The sequence below is a fragment of the Sporobolomyces salmoneus genome, assembly GCF_050403485.1.
Source record: "Sporobolomyces salmoneus JCM6883 DNA, S_salmoneus_JCM6883_v1_ctg90, whole genome shotgun sequence".
NCBI classification, from domain to species: domain Eukaryota; kingdom Fungi; phylum Basidiomycota; class Microbotryomycetes; order Sporidiobolales; family Sporidiobolaceae; genus Sporobolomyces; species Sporobolomyces salmoneus.
The window spans coordinates 30611-49608 of NW_027481073.1; the positions used below are offsets into that span (position 1 = coordinate 30611).

Here is an 18998-nt window from a genome sequence, read left to right on the forward strand (position 1 = left end):
ACAGAATCGAACACATCTTGCGAACAAGGTTGAAAAGCCAACTTCGCGAAACTGCAGCGCTCAGGTTTAAGTTCAACTTTAGTTTTCTGCAGAATCACTCACTTCACGTCCTCCAAACAATCTTAGACGGGTATCGTGTTCGCGGAGGACAAGCTCGAGAAAGCGACTTCATACACTTTTTCTTTTTAGGGACTGTTTTTACAGCGTTGTTTCCCTCTTGCTCCCAGCTTTTGCAAGATCCTCACTACTCAGAGACGGTACCATCGTCTCTCTAGTCCTCTCATATGACCGATCGTCCTCACTCAACAGGAGATTCGAACTCGAGACTTTGATTCCATCTCACGCACACCAACTCGATCGCGCTCATGTCCCCCTCCCTCAATACTTTGAAGGATGTTTCAACAGCGTTCCCCCATCAACAAGAATGCATTCTCCGTTTACGAAACGATTAACAACGAGCGAGAGAGCGACGGAACCAATGTCTTTCGCGGAACCGGATCCTCCAACGGGGGTTTCAAATCCAAACTCTTTCGACTCCATTGATCCTAGCGACGTCACCAAGCACCATAATCAGTCTCTCGTGTGAGAAGCGAGAGGAAACTCGGGTTTTTTCCTCCCAAACGAGCGAGTGACAAAGATTGAGGCAGTTTCGTGACTCACCTTGTTTCGACGAAACCCCGTATTCGTCAACCGTGCCAGGCGCCGACATTCCCGTTACGAACCATCCAGGGGCGATCTGATTCACTCTTAATCCGAGCGGGAGGAAATCGTGTGCGAGGAGACTCGTTAAATGACCGATTGCGGCTTTCGAGAGAAGGTAGGGGTAGCAATGACCACCTGTTGCGGGATCCTGAGTAACTCACAAGAAGGATCAGCGAGAACCACGAGGAAGGAGCGGAAGAGAGAGAGGATAGGGGAGAGGGAGAACGGACCTTTGTCCAACCGTTCATCGAAGAAGTATTGATGATTTGAGGTTGAATATTCGAGTTGTTGTATTTCGCTTTCACTTTCGAAGCGACTAAGAGGGGGATGAAAGCGGCTGAAAGGAAATAAGGACCAATCCTGTGCACGATTTCGTCGACCTCGCAATCTTATGTCAGGTTCGAGTATCGTGACAAGACTAGGAGAGGGAGAAACCGTACGTGTTGACAGAGAGGGATTTATTGAAGTCGTCTTCAGTGATCCCGTCGAAATAACGGTCGTGAAAAGATTTCGCATCGTTCGCTTTAGGTGGTTCAGCAGTTCCAGTCATGACGCCTGATTCAATTGATTCGTCAGGTCTTCCATGGAGCTCACAGTTCGATTTGTGAGGCGACGAAGAGACTGACCAGCGTTATTGAACAAAACCGTCACGTAACTTTCCCTCTTCGCCATTTCCTCCGCAAGTCGTTTCGCTTCCGCCTGTTCTCTCTTCTCTGTCAGATCCCCTCTCTTCCCAATGATCAAATGACTCACCTTTGATCCACAATCACCTTGCAATCCTACCATTTCTCCTTTACTCCCACTCTCCTTCGCTAATTTATTATAATTCCTCGCGATCCCTTCTACCTTTTCCTTTTCGAGATCGACGATATAAACTTTCGCGTTATTCGCGAGGAGGGTCGAAGCGATCATGAGTCCAATACCGGATGCACCACCTACTCTCATCGAATCAAACCTCGTAAGCGTCGGAGAGGGGAGAGAGGAGAGGAGAGAGAGAAGACGAACCGGTTACGACGGCGATTACACCGGTCAAGTCGAAGAGGTTCTCACCGCGCAGGGAGGAGAGGGAGGGAGGTGCCATGCCGAGGAGTGGGTGAAGGGAGGAGAGAGAGAGAGAGGGAGAGAGAAACTCGCTCGGGTAGAGGAGAAAGGAGTGACGTTGAAGTGGGGGGATTCGAAGAGGGGAATCTGAAATTCCTAATACAAATCTCTATCGCAAGAGCAGCTTGAGTGTGAAGCGTAGTCTACAGCACGGAGAGGGCGCGCGAGCCGGAGCAGCGAGAAAATGGATGAGGTTTGGAACCGAGCAAGGGTTACAAAGGGTGATCGACTCGTCGCTCGCTGGGATCTAATCGTGTCCATTGATCCTGATCCTCTCAGCACCAACAGCGCTTGTCGTGGTCGGAGGTGAGGAGAGTGAGGAGTCGAATCGAGAGAAGGGGGTCCAATGCGGCAGAGGAAGCGCTTGAGTGCTTTGAGCGCGGCCGGTAGCCTTAGTGGTATTGTGTACCACATAGCCGAAACAGTCGTTATTGGATCAGAAGTCGAGTGAGGAGTAGGAGAACAACTTCGAACCTCATCACCAAACTTCCCTTTCTCTCTCCCTCTCTCCACCTCTCCCGGATACCGCAATGCAAGCACTCGACGCACAACTAGATTTACTCCGTACTAAACTAGAAGGGAAGATCGTCAGTCTCCCTGTTCTTCTCCCCTTCTCTTTCTCCTTTCTCCCCGCTGATCTCGTGCCCCCGATCTGACTGGAGAGCAGGATTTCGAAGGACAAGAATTAGCAGAGGAATGGCAGAAACGAATCCTTTGGTTCAGTGGTGTCTGTTTCCTCTTTCCCCCTCTCAGTCGAGAGCGAGAGATTGACGTTCGACTTCCGCTTCGTTCGACCCTTTCGCTCGCACAAACGCAGGTACTCGCATTCCTTTTAGGTCTAGTGCTTCAGTCTCTGAAGGTCACGTTTGGGGTATTCGGACTCGGTTTCGTTCTTTGTCTCGCCGTAAGTCTTCCCTTCCTCTTCTCGAGTTCTTTCGATTTCTCGCAAGACTGACTGATTCATCTCCGCTCGTGCACGGAAACAACTCGATGAGATAGGTCACAGCCCCTTCTTATTCATGCTATAACTCGAATCCGATCGAATGGGTCACGAAACTGAACAAGTTTGGATTAGAAGGACCGGAGGAAACGACGGAAGGAGAGAAAGAATCGAGTTTGACAGAGAGCGAGGAGGGGAAGAAGGATCGTTGAAGACGGGTACTTGAGACGAGAGGGACTGGATTAGTGATGTGTTGTAACAGTAGCACATTTGAGGTTGTCCAGTCGAACGAGGATGAGGGAAACAGAGGTTTTCGTTTTTTCGAGCTGGACTCGCTGCGAGGGCACATCTGTTCACATTGCGCAACAGGAACGGCGCGTTCGGCACTGTGCTGTATTGGTCAAAAGGTAGATGAGGGACTGTCTGTTTCAGACAACGTTGAAAAGCGCAAGCGAAATTCGAAGCGGAAAATGATGCGAGCTGTCGCTTTGCGTCTATTCCGCACGCTCTCGCCAATTTGTTTCGTCTCTGCGAGCCTGACCATCACCTGCCTCGTGCAGGGATACGTTCGATTCGCATACCCGAAGTGACGAAAAGTTGACTGACAACTCTGCTTGACTCTCTCCGCCTCTCTCGGGCTCGACATCTTACCCGTCCAACCTTCAATGCCTTATCTGAACACTTTTAAAGCACCTCCATCTCTCCCGGAAGCTCCCTATCACAACAACACTCCCCTAGAAGACTACGACCTCAACTGGATCTATCGTTCCTTCCCACCTCTGCTCGAGACTCCCGGTGGAGTTCGACTAGTACCCTTAATCGTACGCCTTCCTTCCTCCCATACCCCCCGTCGCGGAAACGCTGCTGAACTGACTTTTCTCTTCGTTCTCACTCAACTAACTCTCAATTGATTGCAGTAGCCCTCTCTCCACGCCTCACGTCTCTATAAACTCTTCTCAGCCCATCAAGAAACCTATCAGTACTTACCTTATGGTCCCTTCCCTACGTACGCAGCGTTCTTGACGAAATTGGAACAGAACCGAAGGGATGAGAATTGTCTCTCGTTTGCGGTTTACGATCTCTCCCTTGAGTTCTCCGACGACGATGATGAGCATGTGAAAGAGGATTTCGAGCTGGAGGGAGGAAAGGGATTGAGGGAAGAGAGATTGGCGGGAATCGTTGGGGTAAAGGAATCGAATGAAAAGAATCGGATGACTGAAATCGGGTACGCTTTCCTCCTGCTCTCTCTCTCTCTACTTCGCGCTGTCTCCGCTCGTCGTCGCTGACGATCCCCTCTCTCTCGTGCATGTTGATCGAATCGCGAAACGTACAGGAACGTCCACATCGCCCCCCCGTTCCAACGCACGCACATCTCGGTCCATTCCCTCTCCCTCCTCCTACACTGGCTCCTCTCTCCTCCCTCTCCCTCCTGTCCCAACTCGCTCGGTCTACGCCGCGTTCAATGGTTCGCGAACCCTCTGAATCAGCCTTCCGTAAAAGCGGCTCTTGCGCTTGGGTTTACCCTCGAGGCGGAGAAGATCAGATGGGAGAGAACGCTTCCTTCCGGTAGAGGGAAGATTGGATTACCGTTACCGGAGTTCCTGGAGGGGGGAAGAAGGGAGAAGGAGATGGGACGGGGAGAAGGAAGGGATTCAAGTTTGTTGTGTTTGGATTGGGAGAAATGGGAGAATAGGGGAAGGGAATTCGTCGAGAGCAGGGTTAAGGCAAAGGAGGTGAGGAGGAGGAACGTTAGGGATGTTGAAGGCCTCGCGCTTAAGTAGCAGACGGAGAGGAAGTCAAGATGCGAAGAACGAAAATCGAATTATCATAGATTTTTTCCAATCCGAGTTGCGCGCTCGCTGAGTCAGAGGAGTTGGATGTAACTCGTGAGCTCAGACCAAATGAAGAGTGAACCGATTCTGTGACATCGGCGACTTTGAGAAATGATCGGAAAGGAGGGGAGCTTCCTTCCCCTCCCTTCTCACTCCTCTCGCTCGCTACTCAACCTATACCTACTCCTCAATCAGTATCTCTCTAAATCTATACCCGTACCTAGCCCGCCGCGCTCTACAATGGCGCCCTCTCTCCAGTCGTCTCATCATCATCATCAACAACCCGACTCCTCCTCGACAGCTACCGCAAAAGGACAGCATTATGCTCAAACCCTCGATCTTGCTAGAAGGCTATCGTTGTTCACAGCACAGTATCCGGCGGAATTGAAGACGGGGAACATTAATCGAAATAGATCAACTCTCGCTTCCTCTACTGGAGCGGGAATGGATTGGAACGAGTTGTTGAGAAAGTTTAGGAAACATGATCCACATCGACCGCGTCAGTTCCTCTCCAGTTCTCTCTCGACGAGTTGACGAGGAACGTGCTAATCCCTTTCTTCCGTCTTTGAACGAGTGACTAGTGACAGCCGCGACTGCACAGACGGATCAATTAATACACACCCTTCTCTCGAAAACGCCAGCACCTCCAGCCCTCGCAGCGAACGAACAACTTCCCCCACTTCCACCTATCCTTCCTTCCTCTTCCCATCCAGCTCTCCTGACTTCCCTTGCCTCTCTCACCGCAACAAACAACTCCAGTACTTCGACGCAATTAGAGATAGTTAATGCGAAGATTGTAACGAGTTTCGGGAAATACCTCGTTGGAGAATCTCGAGAATCGCTGAGAGAGCTAGAAGGCGTCGAGTTGGAGATGCCTAGGAGTGGTGGACCGGTTGAGTTGTACGATCTCACTCTACGCGTTTTGGGGCATGCCGTTCGAGGTGAGTCCCCTCCATCTTCATTCCTCTTCTCGATCCGCTCGAGAACACTGACGACAACGACGTTCGCGTGAAAAAAGGGTTGTCATTGGAAAGATTGAATGCTCCTTTAGTGGAAGCGAGGGACAGTTATAGGTTAGCTTCGAGACAATACGAACAAGCAGTCGAGACAATCTCGAAATCTACGAACGTAAACGGAGCGACGGAAGATGTTTCGTTACATCGAATTGGGGAGACTGTTTTATGGAGGTTATGCCATATCGATGGGGTTATCTCGTACGTGATTCCCGATTCTTACTGCGAGCTCGAAAGCGGAGACTAACGTAGCGGTTTGGAAACTCGTATGAAAAACAGTTCACCTCAACAAGCCTACACTTCTCATCTCCTCTATATCCGTCTCTCGAACTTCTATCACACCTTTTCCCCCTCCTCTCTCTCCTCTTCTCTCACTCCTTACCCCGTTTCTCGTTCTTTCGCGATCCATTCCTCATTCCATCAACTCTCCCTCTCCACCTCGAATTTCTCCGATTCTTCGTTCGTTAATCGAGCTGAAGAATCGTTACTGAGAAAGTCGACGACGTTACCGAAAGCTGGGAGGGTTAATCAAAAGTATTTAGGATTTTTGGACAGAGTTATGGAGCGTTGGAAAGAGGGTGGAAGTGATCCCATCGCCGCGGGAGAAGTCGTCGAGGTAAGTTCTCCCATCTTACCTTCTCTCTCGCGCGCGCACGGATGAACGAACTAACGAGAGAGACCCCGTCGAAATAGATTCTCTACAACGCCCTCTCTCACACGTTCCAATCCCACCTCCTACTCCGGTCCCTAATCCGAACTTTGACCGTTTCGACTCGGTACGTAGAAGCTCAGAAAGCGTTGAAACTCTATGTAGAGTTGTGGGATAAAGCGAGGGAAACGGACGCGAAACGAGTTGCACAGGAAATGAAAACTCTCCGAAAACGCTCCGGTTTTATCGACGAAGGGGAGAAATTAAACGAGAAAGGAGATCTCGAGCCCCTCGAGGAGAAGGAAGAGGAGGAAGAGGAGCATGATATTGATTCAGATCGAGAATTTCTCGAAATTGGGGCGTTTGGAGTTAGGTTATTGTGTCGATACTTGAACGAACCGGAACAAGCTTTGAACCTCGCGAAACGAATGAAAGAGGTCTGGAAGGAAGGGAAAGAAGTTGGGTTGAAGGAGGATCGGGAAGTACAAACGAAAGTGGAAGGTTGTTTAGGGGTTGCTTTAGCGTGTCTCGCTCAGAAAGGTATGCGTCGCTTTCCTCTCTCTTCTCCCTTCTTGCGTGCGTCTGAGCTAACTCGCTCTTGGTGCAAGTAGAAGCGAATCCTCTCACACGACCCACTCAACACGCCTCCTCTCTCTCGCATCTCACTCTCGCCTCGTCCCTCTCTCCCACCTTCAACACACTCTATCAACTCTCCTACCAACTCCTCGAACTTCGACAAGTATCTCGTAGTGTCGAAATCGCGAAACAAGCGGTACAACTCGACAAAGACCGAACGAAAGGTTGGCATCTTTTGGGGATTGGATTGATGAGTTTGAGGGATTATCGAGGGGCTTTACAAGTTCTCGAAGAAGGGATCGAGATTGATTCGACTGAGTCGTTGTCGGAGGAGGAGGAAGTTGCAGAAGAAGGGACGAAAGAAGCTGCGTTGGCAAAACTCGAAGGAAAACCAACCACTTCCTCGATTTCAGCTTCAGCTTCAGCGACGAGAAGACGAACGATTCAAGAACGATGGGATTACCCACTTTCGGCAACTGAGAAACTCGTCGAATCGGTTCAGATCAGGTTGAGTAAGAATGTATTGATCGAGTATTTGGAGGGACCGGCTTCGGCTTTGGAGGATCAACAGGAATTGTTGGCGTGGTTCTCGAGGGCTTATGCACCGATTGGAGAAGCTCTCCGTAAGTTGAATTCCTAGTTCCTCTTTCTCGAGTCGAGGGAGAGGGCGACAATTAGAACTCACAGAACTTATTTTCTTCATTTTGCAGTTCTTTCGACTCCTCCTCCGACGAACCCTTCGCCTCTCGACCACCTCACCGAAAGCCTCGGTTCCACTCACCTCTCAAAACGAAAATCACTCCTCGGTCGACGAGTCTCCCTCGGTCGTTCAAAACGAGATTCTTCCTCCGTCCCTCCTTCCTCCTCTTCTCGTCCCGCTACTACAACTGCACTCTCCGTTCCACCCGGTCTATCCCCCGATTCGGTCTCGTCAACTCCGTATGCGAGCGCCGTTCCTTCGAGAGTTCAATCCCGAAACACCTCGACTGTTTCCCTCGTCGTTCAACCTACCCTCTCAGCCTCGACCGCGAATCCCTCCAAGCCGGACATGACGACGAATCGACTCGCGACGAGGTTATTGCAGGAGATTTGGTTAGCTTCTGCGGCGAGTTTCAAGAGAGCAGGGAAATTCGAGGAAAGTAAAGGAGCGATCTGGGAAGCTGAACAATTAGATTCTACAAATCCTGACGTTTGGGCTTCCGTACGTTCCGTCTGCTCTTCCCGTATCGCTTGACTCAGTAGCTGATTCGAAATGGGTGAGGTACAGTTGGCTTCCTTACAAATCGCACAAGGAGAAACTTCACTCGCTCGAAAAACTCTGCAAAAAGCTTTCTCATTCGAAACGGATCATTTGCCATCCCTTATCCTTTTCTCTCGCTTATACCTCACTCCTCCCTCCTCCTCCCCAAGTCCCTCCTCGTCCTCTTCCTCGTCCTCGTGGGTCACAACTCAACTCCCATTCGCCGAATCCCTCCTAGATACCTTGACTCAAAAACAAGGCTGGGATTCCCCTGAAGCGTGGTTCGAACTTTCGAAGTGTTATAAGGAGACGGGGAGGAAGGAGAAGGAAAAGGAATGTTTGGTTTGGGCGCTGCAGTTGGAGGAGACGAGAGGGTTGAGGGGGTTGGGGAAGAGTTTAGGCGGGAGAGTACTTTAGGGGTTTTTGTCGTTTGGTCGTTCATTGTTTGCTATTCGAAATGCATCGAGGAGAAAGAGTGCTTTGAAGTGAACGTCTTGCGAAATGAGGCAGTGCTAATTTTCAAGAACTCGTCATCGTCATTGATTTTCAGCCCATCCGGCGAACTTGTTCTCCCTCTTTCCTCACGTCTCCCAAGTTCAACTCATGGCTAAACTCCGTAAACCTCGACCCTCGACCACGTCCGAACCGTCTACGACCTCCTCTCCTCCTCCAAAAGCGCCCTCCTCAATCGCGAGTAGTACTAGTAAACGTTCCTCTCCGATCGCGCTACGGACGGCTAGTCGGAAATCCGTCGCTTCTATCGTTGCTCCTAGCTTGGATGTCACGGGGGAATTCGTCGGATCGGAAGGAGGAGGAGGAACGGGAGGGGGGTTGCTAAGGCGATCGAGGTGAGCTCTCTTCGTTCTCCTGATCAACGGGGCCCTCGCCGATAAGGTGTGGATTGAGATCATACAGCTCGTCAACTTATTCAAGTGAGGAAATCTCGAGATCCCCAACAACCTCGATTCCATTCGCTTCTTCGTCTCATTCTCGTCCGACATCTCAGCACGAAGCTCGTTCTTCGCATTCCCCATCGCAGTCCTTCTCAGGCGTAGCGTTCTCGATTCACTCCCATTCGACGTCAGTAGATGGAGCAGGAGGAGGTGCAGGAGGAAGTTCGATTTTGACAGCGCATTTGAGACAGAGATTAGATGAGGATTCGCATGCTCGAGAGGAGAAGGAACGGGGACCGCACAAGTTGAGGAAGAAGAATCACAAGCACGTCGAAGAGGGGGAAGTGGAGGGAAGGAAGTCGGATGAGGATGGAGGAGAAAGTTTAAACGAAAATCAAACGAACGAGGAAAATGAAGGAGAGGGAGAAGAGGTAGTGGTGGATACGATCATCCTTCAAGTAGTTGCCGAAACGGAAGAACCCATCCCTTCCCCTTCTCCACCACCTCCAGGCGATGAATCTCTTCCGAAAAACGACGATTCTATTTCGACTCATTTCTCGTCTCAAACGAATACTTCTCCTTCCTCGAACCCTTCTCCAGCCTCTCCTCCACCTCCTCCTCCAATATCAACATCGTTTGTGGGAGATTCGATTGTGTTCGCACCGGCGAGACTAGGATGGAGGTTAGCGACTGGAACGATCGGGTTTGGGTTGGAAACTAGCCAGAAAGTTCTCCATCAAGTTCCGATTGTCGGTCGATTCGTTCCATCGCAACCAGTCCCGACGCTAGAGGACGCTAAGGAGGAGGAGGAGGAGGAGGAGGAGGAGATCTCGCTACCGTCCCCTCCCTCGTCGTCGGCTCGAAACGATTCCGAAATCTCTTTCGCACCATCTACCGCATCCGTTTTGCAACGTCAACAACTTGAACAACATTTCACTCCCTCGATAACACCGTCCTCTGCACAATCTCCGCCGAAGAACGATCACGAAGGAAGAGGAAGAAAGGAAAATGGAGGAGAGGAGGAATCGCACGGATTGATTCGTAAAACTGTTGAAGTTTCACTAGGATTGGGGATCGCGAGTGTGTTGATCGGGAACGCGTTGGGAAAGATGGCTTGGAGGAGAATATTCTCAACGACGAAGGATCAGCAGACGTCGTATGGGAAAGAATGAGGGAGGAGCGCTCGAGGGAGTTTTCGTTTGGATTTGTTGTCGTGACTTTTGTGTTGTTTTCGGATAGTTGCTGTATCTACTACTACTCACTCATTCTGGATTAATCGCAAACCCCTGCAAACTGACTGTACATTGACTCTCACTCTCTTCCAGAGTCATTCTCGAGAGAGTTGAGTCAACTTTGAAAACGCTCCACTTTCTCAACTCGGTTCCTCTTCTCCCTCTCTCTCTCTCTCTTTCGCCTCGAATCTCGCTATGCCGTACCTAAACAACTACGTCTCGCCCCCTTCGCTACCCATCGACTCCTATCATTCCACCACCCCTCTCTCAACTTACGATCAAAACTTCATCTTCCCCGTTCCCTCTTGTCTCTCCAGCAGCTCTCGAAACGGTGTCAAGCTCTTTCCCATCGTCGTAAGCGCCCTCTCTACCCTCCTAACCCTTCATCACCCGAGCTGACGTCGTTAAGATGGAGGACAGCCTTCGATACATCTCGAACCCCTCTTTCAACTCTTCTCCCCCTTCCCAGATTCGTTCAAATGGTTACCTTACGGTCCGTTTCCTACCTACCCTGAATTTCTCACGTTCTGGGAATCAGTCGTTAGGAGAGATCCGGGGACGTTGCTTTTCGTGGTTTATGATCTCTCGTTACGCTTCGATAACGAGGATGGGGAAGAGGAAGACTTTGAGAAAGAAGGAGGAGCAGGGATGAGGAAGGAGAGGATAGCGGGGATCGTTGGGGTGTTGAAGAGTAACGAACAGAACCGTTCGAGTGAAATCGGGTTCGTCTCCTTTTCTCCTCTCTCTCCTCTCCATCCACTTTCGTCCCCGTCTGACAAAAGAGCGAGACGACGAGAATTAGGCATCTCCACATCCCCCCTCCCTTTCAACGCACGCACGTCCTGACCCACTCAATCTCAGCTCTTCTCCACTGGTTACTCGATCCCCCTTCCCCTTCCACTCGAGAGTCGCTCGGGTTGAGGAGAGTGCAATGGTTCGCGAACGCTTTGAACGTTCCTTCGATCAATGCAGCGCTTCGAATGGGGTTCACGAAAGAATCGGATTGTATGAGATGGGAACGGATCACGAAACCTTCGAAAGAAGGATTACCTCTGCCTGATTTCCTCGAGTCGGATCCTGAGAGGAAGGAGGAAGAGAAGAGAAGGGGTGGCGGGAGACATAGTGCTGTGCTGGGATTGGATTGGGAGGCGTGGGAAGAGGGAGGAAGGGAGAAAGTGAAGGGATTGCTCGAGAGGGAAGTGAAACCGAGGGATGTGAAGGAGGTTAACTTTGGAAGGGAGGTGAGGAACTAGAACAGGGATTGATAGAGGGTGGAAGGGGATAGAAGTTGATAGATAGAGTTGCGAGATTAGAAAAGAAGAAGAAGGAAGGGAGAAATCGATCAAAGCTTTTTTTTTTGTGTTTATCTCGATTATTCTTCTCACTTGGATGGTTTTCTCGTTTGAGATCGGAGAATCGAGATTCATATAGAATGTTCAGTAACATTTGCGCTGAGCGAGAGACTTTGTCGAAGCGTCGAGCAAAACGAACGAGCACGAGAAGCGAGAAAAAGTGAATCAAGCAAATTCGCAATTACGCTTCTACTACAGGCGACCATGGTTCTGAAAGATTCCGGGATCTAGGATAGTCGTATGGCCTCGATGAACTCTGTAGCAAGTCATACACGAGCCAACAACGCTGAATGCGAGATATTAGTCGCAATCGACCGTTTACCTAGTCACGAGGGTCTTTGGGGGTCCTCGACGGTTCTAGGTCTCGTATCAGACAGTCTCCTCCTGCGATCAATGGGGGAGAGGCGGAAAGCAAGAAAGAGCTCGTGCGAAAAGCGGTCGGAACGTTTTTTTTGCGAGAGTTCTATTGTTGAGTTTGATTCTCTCTCTCACTCTCGGCTCAGCTTGATCATATGAGGGTATAACGACGCTTCGAATACTTCCAACGGAGCAGCTCGTAAGCCTAACCGAAGAAAAAACCGTGTCAAACGAATAAAGTCAATATCGAAGAGGGGAACAAAAGGTACTGAGAGAGGAGAGAAGTCGTGACAAGAAACGTGCAGAGAATAACTAACTGACTCAAGAAGAAAGAGAGAAGAAGGGGTATTTGTCGGAAAACCAAGGGAAGAAGTGAAGTTTTCGATCTATCTTCGACCGGTAGCGTTTCTCGAAGCGGTCGAACCGTAACCCATTCCACCTCCTCCTCCTCCTCCGCCTCCGATTTGATCTAGTTCTAATTCGAGGGATTTGATTTGCCTACTCACATCGCATCATCCGAGCGAGTCAGTCAAAAAGCTTGAAGAAAGAGACAGGGAAAGAGAAGGGAGGGACTGACGAATGAGCTTGTTCGAGATCTTTATTGAGTCGGTCTCGTTCAGCAATGAGATGTTGTTCTGTTCACTCCCGTCATGCGCATCAGCTTCGGCGCCCGAATGAAAGGGAAGGAGGATGCGAGAGACGGGGAAACGAACCCCATTGACGGAATCGAGCTTCTTCCATTTTCACTTGTTCGGTGAAACGTTTACGAAGCTATCGAGTGACCAGATCAAAGGCGTCAGTACGTGTTCGAGAAAAAGAAAGAGAGGGACGCGAGAGAAAGAGGGGGAAAACGTACGGCTTCTTCTTCTTCCTTGAATTTCGGGTTTTCAACTTTCTTCACCTTGGGTTCACTGTAACGACGACGACGAGGAAAGCCTCGACTCGAGTCAGTGTTGATATTCTCTCGCGCGAAGGGACGAAACTTCGTTCGCCGCGAAAAAAAAAAAAACGAGAACGAAGACGCGAAAAACACGAGAGGAGAGAGAGAGAGGAAGAATTGATGACTAACCCGAATTTCCTCGTCTCCATTTGTTGCAACCTATAATTCTCGTAATGACTCTCTTCCGAAGTCGTGATCAAATCCAACATGTGAGTTCGAATCAAGAGAGACCTCAATTTCTTGAAATCGCAATGTTCTTCGTTTTCGACTGTTCGTTCGTTCGAAAGTACACTGTCACTTGTCAGGATTGGGATAGAGTCAGGTGTAACTAGGGAAGGCGAACGAACCTTCAGCTACTCCCCAAAGGTATTGACGACCTTTAACGGTACGTCCATCGAAAGTTTGAACTTCTTCGGTTGATCCGATAATCGAGAATGGCATCGCCGCCTGAGCAGCTCACTTCACGTCAGTAGACTCGTTACGAGAGAGAGAGGAGATACTGGAGAGTGATGAGACGCACGGAGAGGATTCGAGCGTGTTCAGCTGCGGATTCATCGTCCGTTTCGACTGGAGGAGTGTAGATTCGAATTCCTTGAGCTGCGATCACTTCTCGAATCTATATATGTAGTCATACTGTCAGTGCTGGACACTCCCCTCACGAGAGATAGTGAAGCAGAGCTCGAGGACTGACCTTTGCCTTGAATTTCGCGAGATCTGTAGGAGTTAACGTATCGGCCTTCGCGACGATCGGGATCAGGTTCACTCGAGATCCTAAGCGTTTCATCGTTTCGATATCCAAGGGTTTGAGAGTATGACCCGTTGGTCGAATGAAGTAGAGACAGGCGTGGACTCGGAGGTCGAGTTTCGAATCGCGTTGAGGTTGTTGTTCTTGTCGCATGTAAGATTCGTGTTGATCGTCCTGAAAACGAGCGCATTCGTCAGTGGGAGTAAGTGGAAGATAGGAGAGAGGTGGGAACGAACGATAAAGTCGACGATTGGGTTCCAAGAATCGCGGTTGTTGACATAATCTCCAAATCCAGGAGTATCAATCACCGTCAACTTTACTTTGAATTGTTTCTCTTCCAACTCGGCTTTGATGATATCTATTGTCCCCTCACCTTCCTCATCAGTTCACGAGCGAGAAGAGGGCGAAGGAGGGAGGAAAAGGGAACAAACCGATTTCAGTAGTTTTATCCATTTGTTTCGCGAATCGTTTCGAATAATCCTTAACACTCGCCAACTCGGTCGAGAATAAAGTGTTACTGTCCGCATCAATCACCAACATCAGCTACCTACGTGCGAGCGAGAGAGAGCAGAGAGACGAGTGAGCGAACATGAGAGTAGTCTTTCCGAGTCCCGATTCTCCGACAACCATTAGAGTGAAATGTCCACCTCGTTTAGCGACTGCATATCGGGATCCGAGTGAACAGGGAGCGGGGACAGAAGAGAAGAGATGAAGGGGGGACGTGTTCGAGAGGGATCAGAGGGGAAATCGACGAGAGTCAGCTACGAGCGAACACATGAGGAGATAGGGGGAAGGCGTACCAATCTTGTGTCTCTACTCATCGATCAACAGCGCAAGACGAGAGTGACAAGGGGAGGAAGCGGTACGAGTTGATCAGCTCTCATCAATCGAACGCGCTCGAGGCAGGGAGAGGGAGACGTACTTGATTAGGCAAGTTTGCGATACCGATCCCTTGAGTGGAAGCCATCGTTTCGTCGTTCGAGGTTGAGAGAGTGAGGTGCAAAGTGAACAAGTTGAACTTTGAGAGTTTCGGGAGTGGAGGAGGGGTAAATTTCGAGGACTTTTGAAGCGACTCTGCGTGAGTTGTTAGCTGAGTGAGATCTCGAGTCTCTCCAGTGCAAATCGCGACGGAATCACCGCGAGAGAACGGGAAGGGAAGTGCACTTTGTTTCGTTTATTTCGCACACGATATGCTATGAGTGGAAGGAGATTCAACGACCCTGATGAAGATGATATGAACGAGATTCCTATGAAGAATGACAGAGTAGATACAGGAAGAACGTCGACGTAACGATGAGGAAGGGATGCAACAAAGGTAAAAAAAAAAACGAAGAGGTGAAAACGACGAAATATGATATCTATTTACATTGATGTTGACTCTCCTGGGTCGAGAGGAGATGTGCGAGTCGATACCGAGAGTCAGAGGGGTCGTTGTGCGGCGTGATGGAAAAGGCGAGAGAAGGGAAAGTGTCTATTTGTCGATCGTCGAACGAGTTTTCGAAAAATCGTCGAGATTGATGAATCGGTCTTCAGGGTTCTTCAGTAGCGGGAGGGAATCTATCATCGATTATTCGTCTGATGGCTTGTTTGTAGACGAACAGAGCGATGACGAGTACGAGAACGACGAAGAGTAAAATCGGGGGGAGCATGTGCTATTTTCGACGAGGGCGAAGCGAGAGGCGATCGAGTCAATCAAGTTCTACGATTCAAGGGAAAAGGCAGGGAGAAAGAGCTCACTTTGGCGTAACAAACGATTTCACCCCAAACGTATTCCCATTTCCCCTTCGTTCCATTCTCATCCTTCACTCCCTCTACCTCTCCCTCTGCTTGTCGGTCGAGTAACCATCTCCTTTCCCCTTCGTCCTGCCCCTCCCCTTCACCCTCTTTCTTCCATCGAGGAGTCCATAACTTCCCTAATCCACAACACTGATTCCTCCTCTTCTCCCACCCCAATCGAGCTTCCCTCTCCTCTTGTGGAGTCGTAGAGGTTGGTAAGGGGAAATCGAAAGATTCGTACGTTGCGGGAGTCGCTAAAGTCGAATGGTGACCCCCAGTGTTGGAACGATCTCGAGACGCTCGAGGAAACTGCGAGGTCGAAGGAACTCGTGGTCGTTCGGACATTGGAGGCGCTTGAGAGGATGTAGAGGGAAAGTGAGACGAGCGGGGAGTGCGAAGTGATTGAGCGTGCGTCGTCTGAGAGGGTTGTCGAGATCGAGGAATGAAAGAGGAAGCGGAATGAGGAGGCGATTGCAGGGAATTGAAAGGATGTTTCGGTTGAGTCGAGGCGGAAATTGAACGTGTTCGTTGAGAATGACTCTGGGAGTGTGAATGTGGGATTTGAATCGAAAGAGGTGGAAGTCGTCGAGGAGAATTTGATTCTTTCCCTCCTACTCGCTCAGTTTCTTCACCGATTGAGAGATCTGTAGATTGAGTGCGAGTTCTCGTTCGTGTTCTGGTACGTTCTCTTCGTCTTCTGTCTTGTAGTGCGGCGGCGTCATCGAGGTTCGTGCTCGCTGTGAAGGTTTGCCACGGATTTGAACGAGGGGAGGAAGAAGCGACGATTTGAGAGGACTTTGTCGGAGAGGAAGGTGGAAGTGCGCCGAATGGTGTCGAGTGAGAAGAAGAGGAGGAAGAAGGTCGGCGTCGTGGGATCTTGGAAGGAGATGAAGGGGGATGAGGAGCGAGTTTAGGCGAAATCGAATCCATCTCGTGCGAGAATGTCGGAGAGGCTCGTCCAGCGCCTCAGTGTTACTCCTTGGGTGTGCTTGAGCTGCAACAAAGTCGAGTAGGAGAGGGGAGGAGGAGAGATTCTCTTGGGAAGATGACGTTGAACTAGCGTCGTTCCCAGGGGTTTCGAAGATTCGTTCCAGTTCGCGAAGAGTCCTTGAGTGTTCAGACCGGGGCTATCGCTGTACCGGGCTCGTGGAGGTGACGCTGGTCGAGGTTTGTCGATCTCAAAAAAGAAACTGAGATCGCGGAGAAGAGGTGGAAAGGTCGCGTGATCCGTTCTATATGTCGCGCGGGCGGCTAGTCGTGCTGATAGTCGAATCGAGAGGTGCTCCAGCAGCCCGAGAGTCGAGCTGAGAGTCGTCGTGATGAGGGAGAGAAAGGAAAGGGATCGACGCGACTTTCTCTCTTCTCTTCCACCACCTCGACTAGACCAGATCGGCTCAATCTGGCTCGAATAAGCCGATAGACGATATCAGGGTGGAGTCAGGCAGTCGAGCGTCGAACTAGAACTCCTCCCTCACCGTTCCTCGACTCTCTCGACAAACAACTCCCTCCGCTCTCTTCTTTCAGCTCGACGAGTCAGTATGGATATCGATACACCACCAATCCCAACTCCATCAATACCTCTCGACGATTTCTCCCTCCGCTACCCACTCCCATTCCGAATTCTCCTCTTGACGTTCCTCACCGTCGTCGGGTTCGCGACGAACCTACACATCCTCTCTTCCCTAGGAATCGATACTTCTCAAGTTCTAGATATTCGTCTCGATCATCCCGGGTCGATCTCGTCGAATGGGAATTCGAATCCACCTCCTTTGGTTCATCCGACGAAATTGTATCAACCTTTGTATCGACTCGGGTTGTCGGGAGTCGCAACGACGACGACAGCGTGGTTCGTCTATAAAGGATTGACGAGGGGGTTGGAGGGGAGAGCAGAGATGGAGGAATGGAAATGGTTCCCTGCGTTGGTTGCGCTCGGATTAACTGCAGTTTGTTTCGTACCGTGGAATTGGGCTTGTAGGAGACAGAGATTCATGTTCCTCAGGTTCGTCTCTACTGTCTCTTGTTGTCTGCGTAAAGCTGACTCCGGTTTAACGAGTGATGAGCAGATCATTGAAGAGAATCGTTTCGCCGAATTTGCTCAAAACGGTTCCGTTCTCGGATGTCATTCTCGCCGATATTTTGACTTCTTCGGCGAAAGTGTTGGGGGATGTTTGGTTAGCGGGATCTTACTTAGTTTCGACAACGTCTTCGGCGGCGGGAGAAGGGAAGAATGGCTCGAAATCGAGAGTTTGGGGAGTTCCTCTCATGGTTGCGTGAGTTCTGTCCCTTCCGATCTGTTCCTCGTTCGAAGCTAATCGGAAGAGCCCCATGTTCTCACAGACTGCCGTACATCTTTCGATTCCGACAGTGTTTGTCCGAAGTCGTGACGCAACAAACTCCGACCCCTCGACGTTCTTTACTCAACGCCTTGAAGTACGCGACTGCTTTCCCCGTCATCTTGTTGTCGGCGATGCAAACTGTCGTAGGAGATCCTTTCGACGACGAGAAAGAGATGAGAATAGCGGGAGACAGAGAGGAAGAAAGATGGATCGGTAGAAATACTCTTTTCACTCTCTGGTGCGTTCTCTCCCTATTTCTCTACCTGATCCAGCTAGGAACTCACGCACAATCGCTCAATAGGGTGTTGGCGGTATTGATCAATTCTCTCTACTCGTTCTGGTGGGATATCACGAACGATTGGGGATTATCACTTCTCGTGCCCTCTGGCTGGTCTTCTCAACACTCCCTTCAATCCTCCTATCAACTCGTACCTCGACACGCTCCTTCTTCTACACTTCCTCCATCGACCTCATCGCAAACTAACCGATCCTCCGACTCTCTCCACACTCGAACACGTTCGAATCTCTCCCCTACCCCTTCTTCCTCCTCTGGATCTCTCCATCCTTCAACGGCGACCAGAAACTCGTCCTCTAGACATACACGAGCGTTCTCTACCGCTCAATCTCCAAACATTTCTTACCCGTTCCTTCGTCCGATTCTTCTCCTCCCAGATCCAACAATCTATTACCTCGCCATCGCACTCGACCTCCTCCTTCGTCTCACATGGTCCTTGAAACTGACTCCGCATTTACATGAGATGGGAGATCTAGAATCGGGTGTTTTCGTGATGGAGTTATTGGAAGTTTTGAGGCGATGGGGTTGGGTCTATTTGAGGATTGAATGGGAAGCGGTCAGGAAAGGACAGGGAGGAGAACTAGATGGTGGGAATGGAGCAGGAGGTGGTGGTGGTGGTGGAGTGAGTTGGTTGGAGAGAGGAGAAGGAGAGAGGAGGTTGAGGTTACAGGAGGAATTCGAGATGGAACAATCCACGACGAGGAAGAATGGAACGATCGCACTGGCGAGGGAGGAGGAAGATGTTGGAGTCACGAAGGGACTGCTGGGGGGGAAAGGGGAATCGTTATCATAAAGGAGGGATCAATTCTTTAGACATGGGTATTAATTTCTTTGTTTCCGTTCGTTTCGAAACGGCATTGCATTGCATTGCATTCTGGGTTTCAGCATACGGAAAACTGATACGATACAGAGACAATCACGCGACAGACTTAGGGTTAGGGTTAGGGTTAGGGTTAGGGTTAGGGTTAGGGTTAGGGTTAGGGTTAGGGTTAGGGTTAGGGTTAGGGTTAGGGTTAGGG

General features: G+C 50.1%; 9 protein-coding genes across 9 annotated transcripts; 6 read left to right on the plus strand and 3 right to left on the minus strand.

The window, feature by feature from the left end:
• Window positions 1-378: 378 nt before the first annotated feature.
• JCM6883_002400 (SDR family NAD(P)-dependent oxidoreductase) lies at window positions 379-1783 on the minus strand (the record flags this gene model as incomplete). The annotated part of the gene is made up of 6 exons (XM_076635270.1): window positions 379-545; window positions 661-850; window positions 933-1062; window positions 1143-1257; window positions 1329-1637; window positions 1708-1783. 6 exons carry the CDS (start codon window positions 1781-1783, stop codon window positions 379-381), a joined length of 987 nt encoding a protein of 328 aa, XP_076484751.1.
• Window positions 1784-2333: 550 nt separating this feature from the next.
• SPC1 (signal peptidase complex subunit SPC1) lies at window positions 2334-2955 on the plus strand (the record flags this gene model as incomplete). Its single annotated transcript, XM_076635271.1, has 4 exons — window positions 2334-2390; window positions 2471-2530; window positions 2621-2707; window positions 2803-2955. The coding sequence occupies 4 exons, from the start codon at window positions 2334-2336 to the stop codon at window positions 2953-2955; spliced, it is 357 nt and encodes a 118-aa protein (XP_076484752.1).
• Window positions 2956-3408: 453 nt separating this feature from the next.
• On the plus strand, window positions 3409-4524 carry JCM6883_002402 (GNAT family N-acetyltransferase; the record flags this gene model as incomplete). The annotated part of the gene is made up of 3 exons (XM_076635272.1): window positions 3409-3564; window positions 3664-3968; window positions 4077-4524. The coding sequence occupies 3 exons, from the start codon at window positions 3409-3411 to the stop codon at window positions 4522-4524; spliced, it is 909 nt and encodes a 302-aa protein (XP_076484753.1).
• A 291-nt stretch (window positions 4525-4815) lies between these two features.
• On the plus strand, window positions 4816-8470 carry JCM6883_002403 (uncharacterized protein; the record flags this gene model as incomplete). The annotated part of the gene is made up of 8 exons (XM_076635273.1): window positions 4816-5074; window positions 5157-5516; window positions 5594-5789; window positions 5868-6204; window positions 6282-6777; window positions 6849-7436; window positions 7524-8014; window positions 8081-8470. The coding sequence occupies 8 exons, from the start codon at window positions 4816-4818 to the stop codon at window positions 8468-8470; spliced, it is 3117 nt and encodes a 1038-aa protein (XP_076484754.1).
• A 186-nt stretch (window positions 8471-8656) lies between these two features.
• JCM6883_002404 (uncharacterized protein) lies at window positions 8657-10118 on the plus strand (the record flags this gene model as incomplete). Its single annotated transcript, XM_076635274.1, has 2 exons — window positions 8657-8901; window positions 8969-10118. The coding sequence occupies 2 exons, from the start codon at window positions 8657-8659 to the stop codon at window positions 10116-10118; spliced, it is 1395 nt and encodes a 464-aa protein (XP_076484755.1).
• Window positions 10119-10373: 255 nt separating this feature from the next.
• JCM6883_002405 (GNAT family N-acetyltransferase) lies at window positions 10374-11431 on the plus strand (the record flags this gene model as incomplete). Its single annotated transcript, XM_076635275.1, has 3 exons — window positions 10374-10532; window positions 10599-10900; window positions 10981-11431. The coding sequence occupies 3 exons, from the start codon at window positions 10374-10376 to the stop codon at window positions 11429-11431; spliced, it is 912 nt and encodes a 303-aa protein (XP_076484756.1).
• Window positions 11432-12273: 842 nt separating this feature from the next.
• Window positions 12274-14539, minus strand: CDC12 (septin CDC12; the record flags this gene model as incomplete). The annotated part of the gene is made up of 13 exons (XM_076635276.1): window positions 12274-12385; window positions 12465-12522; window positions 12601-12658; window positions 12744-12798; window positions 12957-13095; window positions 13175-13274; window positions 13348-13443; window positions 13519-13746; window positions 13809-13930; window positions 14004-14089; window positions 14162-14231; window positions 14373-14385; window positions 14495-14539. The coding sequence occupies 13 exons, from the start codon at window positions 14537-14539 to the stop codon at window positions 12274-12276; spliced, it is 1182 nt and encodes a 393-aa protein (XP_076484757.1).
• A 562-nt stretch (window positions 14540-15101) lies between these two features.
• JCM6883_002407 (uncharacterized protein) lies at window positions 15102-16278 on the minus strand (the record flags this gene model as incomplete). Its single annotated transcript, XM_076635277.1, has 2 exons — window positions 15102-15224; window positions 15310-16278. The coding sequence occupies 2 exons, from the start codon at window positions 16276-16278 to the stop codon at window positions 15102-15104; spliced, it is 1092 nt and encodes a 363-aa protein (XP_076484758.1).
• Window positions 16279-16886: 608 nt separating this feature from the next.
• On the plus strand, window positions 16887-18772 carry ERD1 (Erd1p; the record flags this gene model as incomplete). The annotated part of the gene is made up of 4 exons (XM_076635278.1): window positions 16887-17347; window positions 17412-17618; window positions 17686-17922; window positions 17986-18772. The coding sequence occupies 4 exons, from the start codon at window positions 16887-16889 to the stop codon at window positions 18770-18772; spliced, it is 1692 nt and encodes a 563-aa protein (XP_076484759.1).
• Window positions 18773-18998: the final 226 nt, after the last annotated feature.